Source organism: Piliocolobus tephrosceles, chromosome 5, assembly GCF_002776525.5.
Source record: "Piliocolobus tephrosceles isolate RC106 chromosome 5, ASM277652v3, whole genome shotgun sequence".
In the NCBI taxonomy this organism is placed as follows: Eukaryota; Metazoa; Chordata; class Mammalia; order Primates; family Cercopithecidae; genus Piliocolobus; species Piliocolobus tephrosceles.
Genome location: NC_045438.1, coordinates 91,964,950 through 91,981,698, shown reverse-complemented (window position 1 = coordinate 91,981,698; position 16,749 = coordinate 91,964,950). Strand labels below are relative to the sequence as shown.

The 16,749-nt window shown below is 34.7% G+C and overlaps 1 protein-coding gene across 3 annotated transcripts in view; it reads left to right on the top strand.

Annotated features, from left to right (window-relative positions):
• BCKDHB (branched chain keto acid dehydrogenase E1 subunit beta) overlaps positions 1–16,235 on the top strand; it is a 256,098-nt gene extending 239,863 nt beyond the window's left edge. Inside the window, exons 10-11 of one of the 3 annotated variants that reach the window (XM_026454544.1) lie at positions 13,636–13,784; positions 16,006–16,235. In XM_026454544.1, the coding sequence (XP_026310329.1) occupies positions 13,636–13,776 (141 nt within the window). In that variant the 3' untranslated portion in view covers positions 13,777–13,784; positions 16,006–16,235. Of the gene's footprint in view, positions 1–13,635 lie in introns of all 3 variants that reach the window. The other 2 variants (XM_026454543.1, XM_026454545.1) reach the window with 2 other exon arrangements.
• Positions 16,236–16,749: the final 514 nt, after the last annotated feature.

The window sequence follows — 16,749 nt, the reverse complement described above, 5'->3', positions numbered from 1 at the left end:
GTGTAGGAAAACAAGGGTTTGAGAAGAGAGAGGCTTGTGTCAAGGTGATCTTATATTAAAAAAAAAAAAGCTTTGGAATGAAGGTAGGCATGTGCATGTCTTTACTGGACTTTGTGGGGGAAATAGGGATAAAGAATAAACTTTGGGGAACCAGTAAAACCTTTTATCTAGGAAAGGGACATGATCAAAATGGCACCAGTGTGGCATCTAGTGGATGAGTTGAAAGTTCAGGGATTGCTAAGAAGTAAAAGTATCCACACTCTACTTCCTGTTTTGCTGATATATATATATATATTTATGCATTCACAAATATTTACTGATGCCTGCTCCATGTCAGGCATTGTACCTCTGATCCATTTGGGCTTGTAAATCTGTGTATGTCATACTTGGTGATGTTTTTGCATACCTAAAATGAGACACCACTTAAGAGATTTAGCTGTTGATACTCGAGCCAGTGAAGACAAAGCTGGCAAATACCTCCCTAAATAGGAAGGATATGTGTTTAATTTGGAAAATGTCAGTTTATTTGTTACCCTACACAGTAAGAATTAGGTATCTAGAACAACTACAGGTTATGAAATACAATTGTTGAAATGTGTGCTTCTTTTAAGAAACTCCAAGAGCTACATGGAAGTATGTGTTGTTTTCTTGTTGCTGGCTTTCCTTCTGATATGCCATTTGCTCCCGAAATACCCAATTTTTTTTTCTGCCCAGACCCACACACACATGCACTTTAGCTGTACCATCCTTAGATTACTATGTCACAAATTTTACCTTGTTTTGAAACTGAAGTACAATGACTGATTTTATTATTTTTGTATTTATTTGCAAAGCTGAATTCTAGTAATTATCTGTGAAGACAATCGTTTTGCACAAAAAGAGGTATATTTCTATCTTGAAACTAGGTTGTATTGTTACTGCCACAGAAAAGGCAATGGCTTTTTCAGAATATTAGCGTTTGTAGCTCTTGCTTATTGATAGAGAAAAGTTAGTTGCCATAGTGATCTAACAGCCTCTAGAGGGAATGCAGTCATGGCCTTAAGTATCCGGCAACCCACCCAGTGGAGAGCCCCTCTGAAAAGGATTTCCTTCCATGGAAATTGGGTTTCTGAAATAAAAAGAGTTTAATTTCTGTAGCTTAGATTTGCTTATAGGTTTGTTCTTCACTTTTACCTACTGTAATTAAAGGAAAAACATTTATGATAAAGACAGCATATATTTCTTCAGGGATGACATTAAATAATAGATTTTTGTGTTAACCATTCCATAAATGTGTTCTCAAACACACAAAATGACCTTTATACTTTTATTCATGTGAGCTATGGAGCTTAAAAGCAAACCACTTTGACCAGATGTTGATCCAATAAATTTATCAATATTTGGTGTTTTTAGAGTTTCAGTATATATTCTTAGATGGAGGGAACTCTCATGGCCCATCAAAATCTGCTCAAGCTGTGCTGGGTGAAACAGCACTCATCTATAATGCTCATGTAACATGAGCCAATCTGCAGTCAGTTGTTCTGAATTCTACATCGCTCACAGCGCAGGTTGATGTGTGAACACTGTATTTACAGGACCAAAACTGCACATTTGCTCTGCAGCTGTGTTTAACGGTTATCAGTTTGGCACACAGCATGACTGCTTTGGAGGGAGAATAGACACTTCTCATCGCTTTTGGCAGTTATGAAGTAACTGAAGTACCTACTGCTGAAGTGATTCACTTGAGCTTAATTAGATTTGCTACATAATTAGCATTTGAAGAAACCTAAAGAAAATCCTTGTGGGTTGGTGATTTGTTGTGTCAATTGTAAGCATGCTCATTTAGGGGGGGCTAGGAATTAAAAATGATGAAATTTAATGCACCATAAACCCAGATGTATTATATGCATATATACTTTTTTAAAGAGTTTTTAAAAGTGATGCTTTGCAGGGATGACTAAAATGGTTGTCTCAGACAACTGGGACCTGTGCATGGGGACTGATCCATCTGCATGTGCCCATGTCTGCTTGATGGCGCTTCTGTGTGTACAACTAGCTTTACACCTCTCATGAGAGCCCACAGCTCTTTAATAAACACCCCAGTGCCAGCTGTGAGGGCTGTGCCAATAACCACTACTTGAAGCTGGAGAGTGCAGTCTGAGACAGTGAGATCCTATACTGCACTTGTATTTACATGTTAAGGTTAATTTAATTGCAATGACTTGTTCTGGTATGTGTTACTTTAATTGCAAAAAAAAGAAATTTAATTTTATACTCAAGAGACATTTCTTTAAATACTCCTGAAGTTTTGTTCTTTAGTATTAGAGTTCTACAAAGTGAATTAACTGTGGAGAATAGCTGTAAAATACTTACTGAGAGGAGAGGTTAGATTTTATATTCCAGTTTAAGTTAAGGCTAGGATAAAACTTGTAAACTATGTTTATTTAAAATATTTTCTAATCTGTCAAAAAGTTGTCACATTTTAATCAAATTACTTAGTTACCTAAATTTGTCTAGCCATAAATAAGGAAATAAATGAGAGGGAACAAGTTTAATTTCTTGATGAAGCACTCTGATGATTTTTTTTACCCTTACAGTAAAAAAGAAACCTTTCAAACATACAACCTACCATAGGTTCACCATCAAATCTCAAGTCAGGATCAGGTTCAAATCAGAATTCAAAACTAGTTTTAGAACTCAAGTGGCAGCTCATGCCCTGCACGCAGGCAAACGGCTAGGAATTAATCAGAAAGTTCCACCCGTGTCCATCCTTCCTGTTATTAGCTCGTCTTCCCAGCAAGTACAAAAAGAAAAAAAAAAAAAGTAAAAATTTGTATGGAACCTACTGTAACTCTGATTAAAGAGACCCTGTATTCCCCAATGACTGACCCCCTAGTTCCCCCAAAAAGGAATTAAACTGCTAAGCTTTTTATACATGTTCTTAAAATCCTTATTGGACTTGACATAAACATGGAGATAATTCCACTAGTTTCTTTTTCATAGGTACAATAATAGCACTAAGTGCAGAATTCCCCTTGTATCCAAGCAAGACTCTTATGAAAACTTTAAAGTGTTCTGCAATGCACCTAAAATTAACCAGGAGACTTGGTGCATATACCAACAAATGTTGTACACCTATGTGATAGTGATCACCTCACTTAACCTCTCCCAGCTTCAGTTTCTTACTTGTCATTACTACTACATAAAGTTGTTGAAAGGATTAAAGGAGACTATATAAATAGCTATTTTTATTTATAATTAAATAGTATCTGTGTGGTTAGTATTTAGTCTGGGTAACTAAATACCGGTTTTTTTTGTTTTTGTTTTTTTTTTGTTTTGTTTTCCGTACACATGTACATATTCCTTTTTTAAAATAGACATATGGGCAAATACATTTTTTTCAATATGCCTCCATGTTGTTTCTCTGGATTTCTGCCAGGATGGGATGTGTCAATTATGCACAGAATTGTTAGTGTGTCCTTGGGTGCTTATATAAGTCATTATCTTTGGTGAATGACAAATACACAAACTCCTGTTACCTCTGGTAGCCTCTAATTCCTAATTGAGGGACATGATTGAATTCATGTAGTTCAGCCCCAAGTAAGTAGATAAAAATTATTAAGTAAATGCCCTGGTTCATCTAAACAAAATATGTCACTGATAGCTTTTTATATGAACTATATACATTTAGTTTACCTAAATTTATTAATAAATAGTATCTCTGAGCATCTTTAATTTTATATTTTATACTTAACTATGAAAGTATCCAGAACCAGATTCCAGTCACTAACTACCTCTTCATTAATGGATCAATGGTTTTAACAGATTTATTAGAAATTTGTCTATACTGAGCAGGTAATATGTACTTTGTGAAAATAGGTATAAAACTGGGTTCATCTTATCAGCATATCATTTACCCAATTATGGGAGTAAAAAAGGAGGCACATGTATTTTTCCCCTAATTCTGAAATGTCTCCCAATTCTTGAAATTTGAACGTGAAAATGTGTGCATGCAAATGAAGACATTCAATCTGAAAAGCTTCTTTGTATAAAATGCTAACCAAATTTAAAGCTGAACCATAAGGTAAATATAGTAGAAAAGTATATTTTGGATTCTGCGTTTATTTTCATTGGATACAAACAATAATTACAATTGCTAGATGTGTTTTAGTGAATAGTTTGAACTCATCATGCTAGCAAAAATCATCTGCATATAAATAATAGAGAAATTTCAAGCAATTTTTTCTTAGGTCAGATATTCCTGCCAGAAACTTGTTTGCTTTGTTAATTTGTTCAATTATTAAACTTTGAGAGTACAAAGATAAATTTACTAATGGGGTTCAATTAACAAATTTCTGATTACATTTCCCTAATAACTGATGATAATATAGAACATTTATTTCTGCCGTGCTTTATTAGTAAAATTGCAGTGATCTGGTGACTGGAATTAAACTGCTGAAAAATGACTTGGTCTGATGTATTCATTGAGCAAAACCAAGCTTTAAAGGCTGTGTTGCTATGGCACCCAAGATTAACTTAAAAAAAAAAAAAGTTTAATTTTAGTAAAAACATTGGTACATCTCTTTTGGCATTGTGTAGAGAAAAATAGATTCTCCCCTCCCCTTTTTCTTGTCTTTTTTGTGTTTAGCAAGTCCTTTGCATTCTTTTAAACATACACTAAAAGAAATTTAGCATATTTAAAGAGAAGGGAAAAAGCAGTAAAATAAAAGTGTTTTATCAAAAGATTACAATTTGTAAAATAGCAAATATTTCAGTCATCTCTCTCTCTCTCTCTCTCTATATATATATATATATATGTACTTTTTATTTTGTCTAATTGAATCCTTTCAAAAACTATCTGGCTTCTCATACTTTTTAGAAAGATGGTGCCAGAGAGGGAGAAATCAGTCTCTTCTAGTAGTTTCATTTTCTAATTAGTCTTCAAACTTAAAAACAGGTTGCAAAATTGGGACAGTGACAAGTTTTACGAGAAATCTTAATGTAGCTCCAATCTTTCAAATTCTAAAAGAATATATTTTCTCTTTCCTGAGACAAAGGAATTGTCTGGTTGCTTTAGCCAGGATTGATTTCTGTCTTCAGAATACCATTTGGTGGTGTTAGACTGCTAGATGAAGAATTTTGTTGGTGGTTGGGGGGGGGGAACAAGAAGAAAAATTGAATGCTTTGTATGATCATCAAAAGCCACTTTTCAGGAGTATTTTACATTTATTGGTGCCAAGCAAATCAGAAATCCTACCTTACGGAGAGCGATTGTTCATGAGATGACCCAGTACTGCAAGTCGCTTATGTTTATCATTATGCTTCCACATTCTAAGGAAATTCCACTTTCAAACGTTGCCGTCAGTGCTTTCTTCTATAGGAAGAATTTGAACTATAAAATTTGAGAAGCTTCAACGTCTGTGGAAATTTGAGAGCATTGCCTTTTTTCCTCTTTATTGAATGTAAAGTGTTTTAACAAAAGCATGGTAGCCCAGTACATTTTAAATGTCAAAACTTGCACATCGTGTATCTCATAAAGAATTTAAATTTTAGTCTTTGAACTTTTAAAGCCTCAAACATCTTTAGAGACCGACTGCAGCAAATAAACAGAATATGTTGCAGAGAGATTTAGTGAAGAACAATTTTTTTTTTCCATAGTTTCTCGCAGTGCTCTGCAGATGAAAATGGTGAAGAAACTGAGTGATAGTTCAAGACTGTATGCAGGGGAGAAATTGAAAGCAGAACCAAGCTTTTACAGATTTTACCTGGAAAAACAAAGTGGTTTAGATGAGGTGCTAGTTCTTACCTTTATGATCGCTAATTTAGATTTTATAAAAATTGAAATGAGTTAATATTTTAAAATATTTAAGTATGTTCTCTGGACCACAATAAGCACAGTGTACTTTTTTAAAAAGTGATTTTATATAAGATTATAAATTACAGAAATGAGTTGTCACTTCCTTGTTGTTGCTTATTTCTGATTTTAAAATAGCAAAATTTATAAAGCTATGGTTTTTAGAAAATGGTAGTAATTCATATTCTTATAATTGTTTTAATAATCTGAATTAATACATAAATTATTGCTTTAATGTTAAATTTTGATTTTAAAATTTACTTCAGTTTCTACAGGTAATATATTGAGATTCTGACAATTTTATATTAATGTATGATTTTATTCTGACACAGCTATTGAATTTGAATCACTAATTATTTCTATGCATGTGTTAATACCATTCTCCAACTTTGTTTTAGGTAGCTAGATTGTATCCAGGGAAGCCCATTTAGATCAAAAATAACATTTCTTTCTAACTTCAAAAAATAAGCATCCACTTTAAAAATGGAATCTGAATTTAAATAAAAATCCTAATTTAGGATTCTGTTCCATTCTTTAACTAGTGGAAAGAAATCTTAGAGAAAAAAAAAAAAAGACAAATTGCCAGTAATTTGCATTAAAGAGGAAGAGATGGATTTTTTTTTTTAAGTCAGCAGACATTGAAGATGGTTCAGTGAAGTTAAGTAATAGAGATCTCAGATTTTAATTTAGTCAAGATTATGATTTTACATAGAAGCATTGTTGAAATAGGCTTGATAATAATGTTTTAAGTGTTATACAGATCTGGGTGAAATTATATTATTCATCTACTGTCTTACTCAGTTATATTGGTTCAGCTGTGTTTTAAGAGTGAGAGACCTTATATCAATGAGCGTTTGTTCTGTACATCTCATGTGCATGGTCTTAATAAAATAAGCATACCTCTAACATTTGGGGGAGCATCATATTAGTTCGAGGGTAGGTTAGAGACTCTGCTTTCCAAATAATTAATTTCATAGATCCATGCTCTTGAAAAATTGGTACATACTCATATATTTTTAAGCGTTATTTTTCAAATATGCTATGTATTGTTTAAAGCATTAGCTTAAATGAAAAATAATATTTTACATTCGTAAAGTTGTGTTTATTTAATTCAGTAATGAAATTAATTTGGAGTTGTTGGCATACTGCCTTCACAGGTTTCTGTGACTCATTTGCTGAGAAAGTGTGATTCAAGAGACCAGAATCATTTTTTTCTCATTTGCTAAAACTCATGTTGTGACTATGGGCAAATGTTCATGGCAGATTTAAAACAAATTTAAAGTAAATATTCTGTGATAATATTTGGAAGCTGAGTGATGTCTAGCCTTACATAACTAGGACAAATATAAATCTCTGAGTTCACGGACTTTAAAAGTATCAACTATACATCATTTTAGAATACTGGTTTTGTTTTTCTCATATTCTTAGAGTTTAACTCTTATACTACTAATTATGACCTCTAGAAGGTAATTGCATTTAGAAGCAAAATATCTGCTGTTTTATTAATTTAATAATTAAGCACTAAATGGTGTTCCAATTTAGGTTTAAAAGTAAGCACATTCACACATCATTTAAAGCTATTTCTTAATGTTTTTTTCCTACAGAAGAGATTATAGCTGCATGATTGCTATATGTCGTGTTCAATACTCATTATATTTATAATTTATATTATCTGTATATTTATTCATTATATTTATAATTTAGTCCTGTCCAAATAAAGTATATTTTCATAGTTAAGTGTGTTGTGGTAGTATAATGATTACATGAAATAACCTGGACCTTGTTGTTTGCAAAGTAAATTAAATGTTAATGTTCTGGGTTACTACTTGGAAATTAAGCTGTGGAATGATGTTTCTCATTGGTCCAAGGAGGGACATAAAATTCTGATTTATCAGATAATCCTACAGGAAACGTATGCCTGTTTTGACTTATGATATGTTTCTTATTACAATGTCCTGCCTTTCTGGCTTTCCGTTAAATGTTTAGAAAAATTAGTTAATAGTTTTGCAGGAAAAGAAAGGAACTTTATCAGTGTATACCAGCCATATAAGAAGTGGGAACATATATAAAAGACCTCTAATTTTCTGATCTCACTTTGAACTTTTCTTCACAGTTTTCCAGCTCAAGATGGTATATAGTCTTGCACAATGGGCTGTACCCAACTTTCCGTCAGAAGAACTGCGTAAAAATTATTCCAAAATTGTTCTTAGAAAGAAATCTGAGCCTGGAATTGTCTTGCATTAAAAAACAAAAAGCAAATGATTGCTTTAAAAACACACCAAATGATGTTGGATGGTCTTTATTCTTGACTCTGTTTTTTGAAGTGTGTATACGTTCATTACATCCAGTTGTCTATTGGCCTCTTTTACTCGTAGCTTTTCGGAAGTTGACTGACAGGCCACTTTTTCTATAGTGGGAAAATAGGCGCTTTGTGTGCGCGGAGGGATTTCCAACGCCCCAGAACCAGCAATTAGTGTTTGGGCATCCTGCTCCCCACCAGGGGGCAGCACCAGACACTGCCTTTCCTAGAGGCCTGAGTGCATTAAGGCTTTCTAGCAGTGCCCTCCACCCCTCTTCCTCATACAGCCCTTACGTATTTTTGGTATTTTCTTACACATTTTAGGCTTAGTAAGTGTTTAATAAATGATAGCTGTTTAGGCATTGTGCTATACGGATACTGCTTTTCAGGTTTGACCGTTCTGTGTACCTGAATTTTGTCTTTCGTGGTAATTTGGTCTATCATTTAAAATACCTTGTGTTTATTATAAATATGGGATACCTTTAACTCGTAAAGTCTAGCAATTATTGAGCACAATGACATGTCAGGCATGAAACCAGGTACTTTTTATATGCTGCTGCAGAATCTTAGTAGACATAAAGGCAAGATAACAATAGAGTCATAAAACAATAGGAAAATGCAATAATGGGGAATTGTAACACTTCTATTTTGATGTTGAATAAACAGTACAAACCTCGGGGAGGTTAAATCACAATAGAACAAAGATCCCTTCAGATAGAATTCCAGATTCCATGCTGTATCAATTATATTATGAAACCTTGCCATAAAAAAAAAAAAAGTTGAGGGTGAATTAAGCCACGATGTGTAATGCCTGAGACAGAAATTTCAGTGATGTAACTCCAGGGACACTGTGACAAGGAGAATTAGGGATGGACATACTTAAAACTTGAATGGAGAAATAGGGTTAGATATTGAGAGATCCTAGGGAAACCTGTGAAAACCCTAATATATGTGAATTTATGTACGTGTAATATGTAACATATTACGTTCATCAAAACATGGGAATAAATGAAGTACTCTTAATTTTGAAAGCCCCATAAATATATTTTACTTAAAACCATAATGGATCTTATTCTTTTAATTTGTACTTGTTCTCTCTTACCTGCTAGAAAATTTAAAGGTTCTCTGTCCTTCCTAATTTTAACAAGATACTTTGTTTTCTAAAAATAAAACAAAACAAAAAGATAAATTTGTTTTGTTTTATTTTGTTACAGAAAATAGTCAAATGAAGACAATTTATTTTGCCTGTGTCTATGATTGTAATGATTTGGAATTGTTATTTCACATTGTTTGCTTTCTTTTCTGGCTATAATGTGCATAGCAATCCAGATGGCTAATATATAAACAGTTGGAGTTATGCTTATTACAATCATTTAGTGTGGCTTAGGAGGTTCCCAGTACCCGGGACCATCTGTTCATTGCTCTGTGTGTTACCTTCATGATCAAGTTTGTGTTTTCAGCTCCTTCACATACCTTAGCCTCTACCTTTCTTTATATGTGAAAGAGGCTTCTAAGACTGAACTTAACTCATATGCCCCTCAAGGCTATGTTGTCAGACCTTGATTATCCCAGCCTGCCTTCACACTACCATATTCTTTTGTATTCCTAATTCATTTTTTTCCCCTTATCATTGCTATTCTCAATAGTAGTGTCTTAAAATTTGCAGAAGAGTGACTAAGAAAATGGGCGTTGTAGTCAGGTTTGAATCTTACTTGGCTGTGTATGTAGAGATTTGATCTTGGGCAACCTCCTTTATCTTTATTTCCTCACCTGTGAAAAGAAGTATAATACTGACTTCATAGATTTGTTAAAATGGTTAAATGAGATAAAATGTAACTCATTTAGCCCATGCCTGGTTTCTTATTATTAACATAATTTAGAATGAAAATTCTCCTGTTGCAAAAAGGCATATTCAGAGGTAAATTCAAATATTATATTCTAAAATTTCACATGCAACTTTTGGAAGAAATATCTACTTTAAGCACCTGGCACTGTGAAAGCACATATGACAACAGAATCTATGTAGGCGGTACTAAATCGTTGTTTTGGGGTTCATTTTCAGTCCTTCTTACTGGATCCTGGCTGCAACTTTAGACCCCAAATAGCTAGAGAAAAGTTTCTCTAGGTGCCTGTCTGTTGCTTCTGGTTACATGTTACACTATAATCTGCTTTGGAGCCTCACAGCCACATCTGTGATTGTTCCACGTGGCCTGAGCCAGCTTACATACACAGCTCTGTAGGGAGAAAGACCATAAACGAACACTCCCCGTTTCTAGCCCATATTCTGCATAATACATGTAAGTCTCCCAGCAGCCCTGTAGGCTATGCCATTACTTAATTCCCAATTTATGTGGCTTACTTTTTCTGAATGAAAAGTCATCAAATATGGTTTTTAAGATATGGAACAGAAGAATATGATTCATCTGAGTTGTCATGAAAATTCAGGGCACGTGGTTGCTATGGTTATGGCTTCATGTATTTATAATGGAGAGAAACTTTGTCTCCATTAATCTACAAACTTGCCAATGAGATTCAGTATTTGTTTTTCTGTGTGTGTGTCTGTGTGTGTGTGTGTGTGTGTGTGTGTATGTACGTACGTACATGTATACAGCTTCTGCCTGAAAACACTGAGGCGGAACAAGGGTGTTCTGTTTTGGTGGTAGTGCAAAGAAACATACTACACATAAATTATTTATATGTGAACCAATTCAGTGAGAAGTAACTGTACAGCTGCTTAATTGACCTAAGGGTCTTACTTCCAACTGCTTAAAAATAAGTGTAAACTGAAGTTCATGGAAAATATAACTTAAGGCTCTTTAATGTACTTTTGTTACTAAAGAGAATTTCAAGCTGTTTCAGTCAGTCAGCGTATATTCTTTAAAAAACTGAACACCCTATTCATAGTCTTCTCTTATATATCCTTGAATTATCTTCTATGATTTTTACATTTTACATACTTATAATAGTGTTTAAGAACAACTTAATGCTACATAATTTACAGTCATCGTTTCCAAATTAAGGAAGCTGTATGTGTAAAATCACAAATTTATGCAACATAAAACAGGAACTTTTATTCATATGAGAAAACCATTATTCACTTTATTGTTTTCCTTTATTTCAGCATCGTTTATTACAAAATTAATACTGTTTTCGAAAAACCAAAACAATATATTATAAAGCACAACGTGGAGTTGTCTCTCACCTCCTTGTCATTCCCAGCCTCAGAGGGTAACCACTGTTTATAGTTCAAGTGTGTCTTCACAGCAGATGTTTTCCTATGCTCGTGCAAACATATAGATGTATTCCTGGAAAGAGTGAGGCTTGCATTCTTGAGGAGTTAGGAGCATTGCTATTTGAAAAAATAAAAATCCAGTTTGATGATGTTAGTCATTATGCTGAAAGGAGTGATTTTAACAAATACCAACAGATCTTCTTGTGGAAGGCCAACTTTCCAAGTTACTAGTTCAAGAGAATAGCCATTTTATAACAGGTATAAAATCAAAGGCGTTTAGTAAAATATTTTGCCTTTAATTTTCCATGGATAGCTTGTTTATGAAGAGTTCAGTATTCAGGGAAGATAGAAAAACAGCCCTGTGTCAGCTAAAGTAATAAAACCTACTTAATCCCAAATTGACAATTTAAAACCCTTTAAAATTACTTGTTGCAAACAAGAAACAATCCACCCAGTCTGTCATGTCATCTCTTTTCAGCTTATTAGTAGTGGAATCTCTTAGGTGGCTCTTTAAACCGTGTGTATTAAAAGTCCTAAAGTTGTTCGTGGAGATTTCCAGTTGCTAGGGAATACCAACACTTATTTGGTGTTTGATATTGTAAATCGTGATAGTTATTGGGGCCAAAAGGAGGTCTGTAAATGTCCAATAGGTTCTTTTTGGAGCTAATTTGTGCTGTTTGCATTTTCTTTCTGCCCCAATACACTTGTCACTGGAAGAAATTACACAGAGGGTAGGGATAAAGCATGAAGCATCATGATTCCTTCATGTAAAAATTTTGCTCAAATTAAAATGTAAACATAGTATAATATGTAAAAAAAAAAAAAAAAAATGGGCCTCCTTAAATCCTTTATAAAGGAAGACAATGTATAAACATGTGAGTAAATACCAAGGTTTCATTTTAGGTAATAGCTGTGAATGTTAAAAATAATATTATTTTCCTCAGAATAGTTTAATCACATATCTCTTAAATTTTTTAACTCTTTAAACATTTTATTTTCAGTCCGGGCTTGGGGGCTCACACCTGTAATCCCAGCACTTTGGGATGGTGAGGCTGGGTATCACTTGAGCCCCAGGAGTTGAAGACCCCGTTTCTAGAAAGAAAGAAAGAGAGAGAGAGGGAGGGAGGGAGAAAGGGAGGGAGGGGAGAGAAAGAGAGTGAAAGAAAGAGAGAAAGAAAGGACAGGAAAGAGAGAGAGAGTGAGAGAAAAGAAGGAAGGAAGGAAGGGAGGGAGGGAGGGCAGGCTAGGCGTGTTGGTGTGCACAAGTGGTCACAGCTACTTGGTAGTCTGAGGTGGGAGGATTGCTTAAGTCTGGAAGGTCGAGGTTGCAGTGACCTGTGTTTGCACCACTGCACTTCAGCCTGGGCGAGAGAGTGAGACCCTATTTCAAAATAAATTCAAATTTGAATATTTTACTTGAGTAACATTTTTTTCTCCTGAAAATAATTTTCTACAGTGTTCTACTGGGGTTGAGGTTTTACATGTTTAAACCAGATCTCTAGCCTCATGGGGCTCATAGTCTCTCGTGGAAGACAGATAATTGGGCAACTGCAATGGATTATGCCGAGTTCAGTGCTTTGGGAGCTCAGAGCAGAAGCCCCTCCCTCATCTGCCCTGTAGGATTGGGGAGGTGCTGTCAAGGAAGGCTTCCCAGCAGGAGTGATTCCTGAGGTAATAACCTGAGATTTGTACACACATCAGTCAGGCAAAGAGCTGTGCACTTGGGGTGTGAGTGGCCAGAGACCCAGCAGCAACTACAGAAGCCAGACTATGAGAGAGATGAGAACACAGTCAAGTAACTGATAGAAGTTCAGTCTGGCTGGGACATGGAGGAATTACGAACATTTATTATGAAAGTAATACATGTTCATTGTATAAAATGTCAGAAAAACAGGAAGTGAGAAAGTATATATTATTGCCAGTTTCATGGCAATATATTATTGCAGAATTAACTACTGTGAACATTTGTTGAATTTTTATAATTCTTTCCATTTATATTCATAGAACAGCATGTTTGATATTAGCCCAGTTTGGCTTAGACAATAGATATATATACGGGTATAATGCATGTGCATACATGAAAACACATAGTAAAACTGGGATCATGCTAACGTGCTGTTACCTGCTTTTTTCATATTACAGTGTACTTAAATATTTTTAATGTCCTTAGATACAATTGTATTTTGAGTGAGTGAAATATTTTAAGTTGCACTATTTCATTTCTGTGAATAAAAAAAATTCTTGAAGTAACCATCCCGATTCTGTCTGCAGGAGGAATGTTTCTTGAACCTAGAGGCTCCTATATCAAGAGTATGTGGTTATGACACACCATTTCCTCACATTTTTGAACCATTCTACATCCCAGACAAATGGAAGTGTTATGATGCCCTTCGAAAAATGATCAACTACTGACCATATAGGTAAGTATGCATTTTGGGAAAGCTATTATGTGCCCCTGACATTAACGTACTATTAACCAAGACACAGCAATCATCAGTGTTTTGTATTTTGGTATAAGGCAACTTTCAGAAGAAAATATGTGCTTTAGAAAAAAATTCAAATTTATAGTAGTATATTTACATTTTTGTTGTTGTTGTTCTGAGATGGAGTCTCACTCTGTCGCCCAGGCTAGACTGCAGTAGTGCGATCTCAGCTCACTGCAACCTCCCCCCTACCCCCAAGTTCAAGTGATTCTCCTGCTTCAGCCTCCTGAGTAGCTGGGATTACAGGCACCTGCCACCATGCCCAGCTAAGTTTTGTGTTTTTATTGGAGGTAGGGTTTCACTATGTTGGCTCGGCTTATTTCAAACTCCTGACCTCAAGTGATCCACCCGCTTCAGCCTCCCAAAGTGCTGGGATTACAGGCGTGAGCCACTGCACCTGGCTATATTTACATTTAATAGAAGCATATCTAGCGTATGTATATGTGATTTCTTTTTCTTCTTTTTTCTTTTTTCTTTTTTTTTTTTTTGAGACGGACTCGCTCTGTCACCAGGCTGGAGTGCAGTGGCGCAATCTTGGCTCACTGCAACCTCCACCTCCCAGGTTCAAGCGATTGTCCTGCCTCAGTCTCCTGAGTAGCTGGGACTACAGGTGTGCATCACCATGCCCAGCTAATTTTTTATATTTTTAGTAGAGATAGGGTTTCACCATGTTGGCCAAGATGGTCTTGATCTCTTGATCTTGTGATCTGCCTGCCGTGGCCTCCCGAAGTGCTGGAATTACAGGCTTGAGCCACCGTGCCTGGCCTGTATATGTGATTTATAAAAAATAGATGCATGCATATGTTAACATTGAATAGTCAATCACTAGATGAAGATGCTCTCTACCATGGTTTAGATTGCAAGTGTCCTTTATACCATTGTTTCAACTTCAACCTTCATTTTTGTATATATTTTTTCAACTACTTATACTGTTCATGAATAGGCATACTTTCTGTATTTAAAAATGGCCTCTCAAGCACCATTAATTTACATTCTAGTTATTTACATGATAATTCATGACATTCTGAAATTTGCCTGTATATTATCTGAAAAATGGATTTCTTGAGCAAAAGATCTGTTTATTGCATATAAGGGAAAATTTTACTTCAAAACAAACAAACCAACCCCAAAACCCAGCACCACTACCATTTCCAGAACCTTTTTTAGCAAGTGAATATTTTTTACATAGTGGATAATAAATGGTATTTATTAATTAGATTTTCTAAGTCATGCTTATCAGCCCCTTCAGTGGTGATATTCTAACAAAATGAATACATTACAGATTATTAAGTTAGTTTTTCAGAGTTTTCATATAGAAGTTACTATCACTGACACACTGATTTTGAAATGTTTCAAATGAGTAGATACTATTAGATCCTTTACATTTTAATATCTAGTTTTTCCAAAAATGATAGTAATATCTTTTGAAGAACCGTGTTTTTTCCCAAAGGAAAATAAACTCTGTATAATAGCACATTCTCTACTTTTTAAAGATCAGAAATGCTAGAATTCTTGACTTTTGTGTATGGGTAGTAAATCTAGCTCACAGAAAATCAGAGTGAAATGCCTTTACATTTGTGCGGATAGAGAAGTTAACTCTCCCTCATATGTCACTGTGCTACCATAATCCCTACATTTTCTGTGGTTCTAGTCTAAGAATATTGATATAGATGGAAGTTAGGACTGTTAGCCCACAGATGCCTAGTATTCTGTCAGACATACAGGTGTAGATGCTGTATTTCTGATGTCTTGATGTCTGTGAAAGCAACTGGCATCTACAATAAATCACACTTAGAACTGGTTAGAGGACTCCCTCACCTTTGTTGTCCATGTGGCTCCCTTCCGTGGACCAGCCATAATAAAAAGCCAAGGTAATAATGGTGGCCACGTGTCTCATTGCTATTTTTAAAGTAATATTCAGATGTGGTTTTAAATTTAGATTCTGTATTCCTTTTGAACATAAGAAAAACATTTAAACCTATGCTGAAAATACGGTAAGAGGAAAACAACTCCAATATGCTGAAAGTTAAATATGGTATTAAAGAAAATAGTCATGTATGCAATTGAGAATGTCTATAATTTTTTTTACAGAAAAGCTGGAAGATTATAACTAGATACGGAAATATTTTTTCTGAATTTTTTTTTTATATTTCCTCAGACTTACCTCTTTTTGAAAAGAGAGTTTTTATTAAATGAACCATCATGATATTGGCTGAAAAGTTCTACATTCTATTATTGTATTGTAACACATATGTATTGATGATTTTCATTAAGAGTTTCAGATGAACTTTGAAAAATATTCCACTTGGTAATCTTATAAATTCTGTTTAATTACATCTGTAAATATTGTGTGTGTGATAGTATTCAATAAAGTAAAATCAAATTGTCTTTGGGTTGTATGTGTTCTTTTTTTTTCCTTTAGCAAAAAGTTTTTGTTTGAGAGTAATAGCTTGTGAACTTGTTAATTAAATCTGAATTAAAGTACAGTATTCACTATAGAAATGGTGACTTTTCAGCTTTATTGTATTTGGTTCAGTTCTTTATGACCCGGATGGTTATATGTTGATAGAACTTCTAGAATGTTTTCCCTCATTCTTCCCTCTTGCCTGAACAAGGTGTCGTAATGACCTCCCCAGTGTGTGGTGGGTGGTGGGGCAGAATTTTTCCTACTGCCTCTTTTCTGTGAGATGGACAGCATAAGCCTGTCCATTACAAAACTGCCAAGTTTTAGCTGTAGCTGTAGCGTTTTGCCATGATGTTGCAAAGCAATTTTTGCCCATGTTCTTTATGTTATTACTTGGATAAAAAGGAAAAACAACATTAGCAGCAACAGATGACTCTGACACGAGGAAACCTCCTTGTTGGGGACATTGTCCAGTCCTCTTGTTTCTTACTCTGCCCC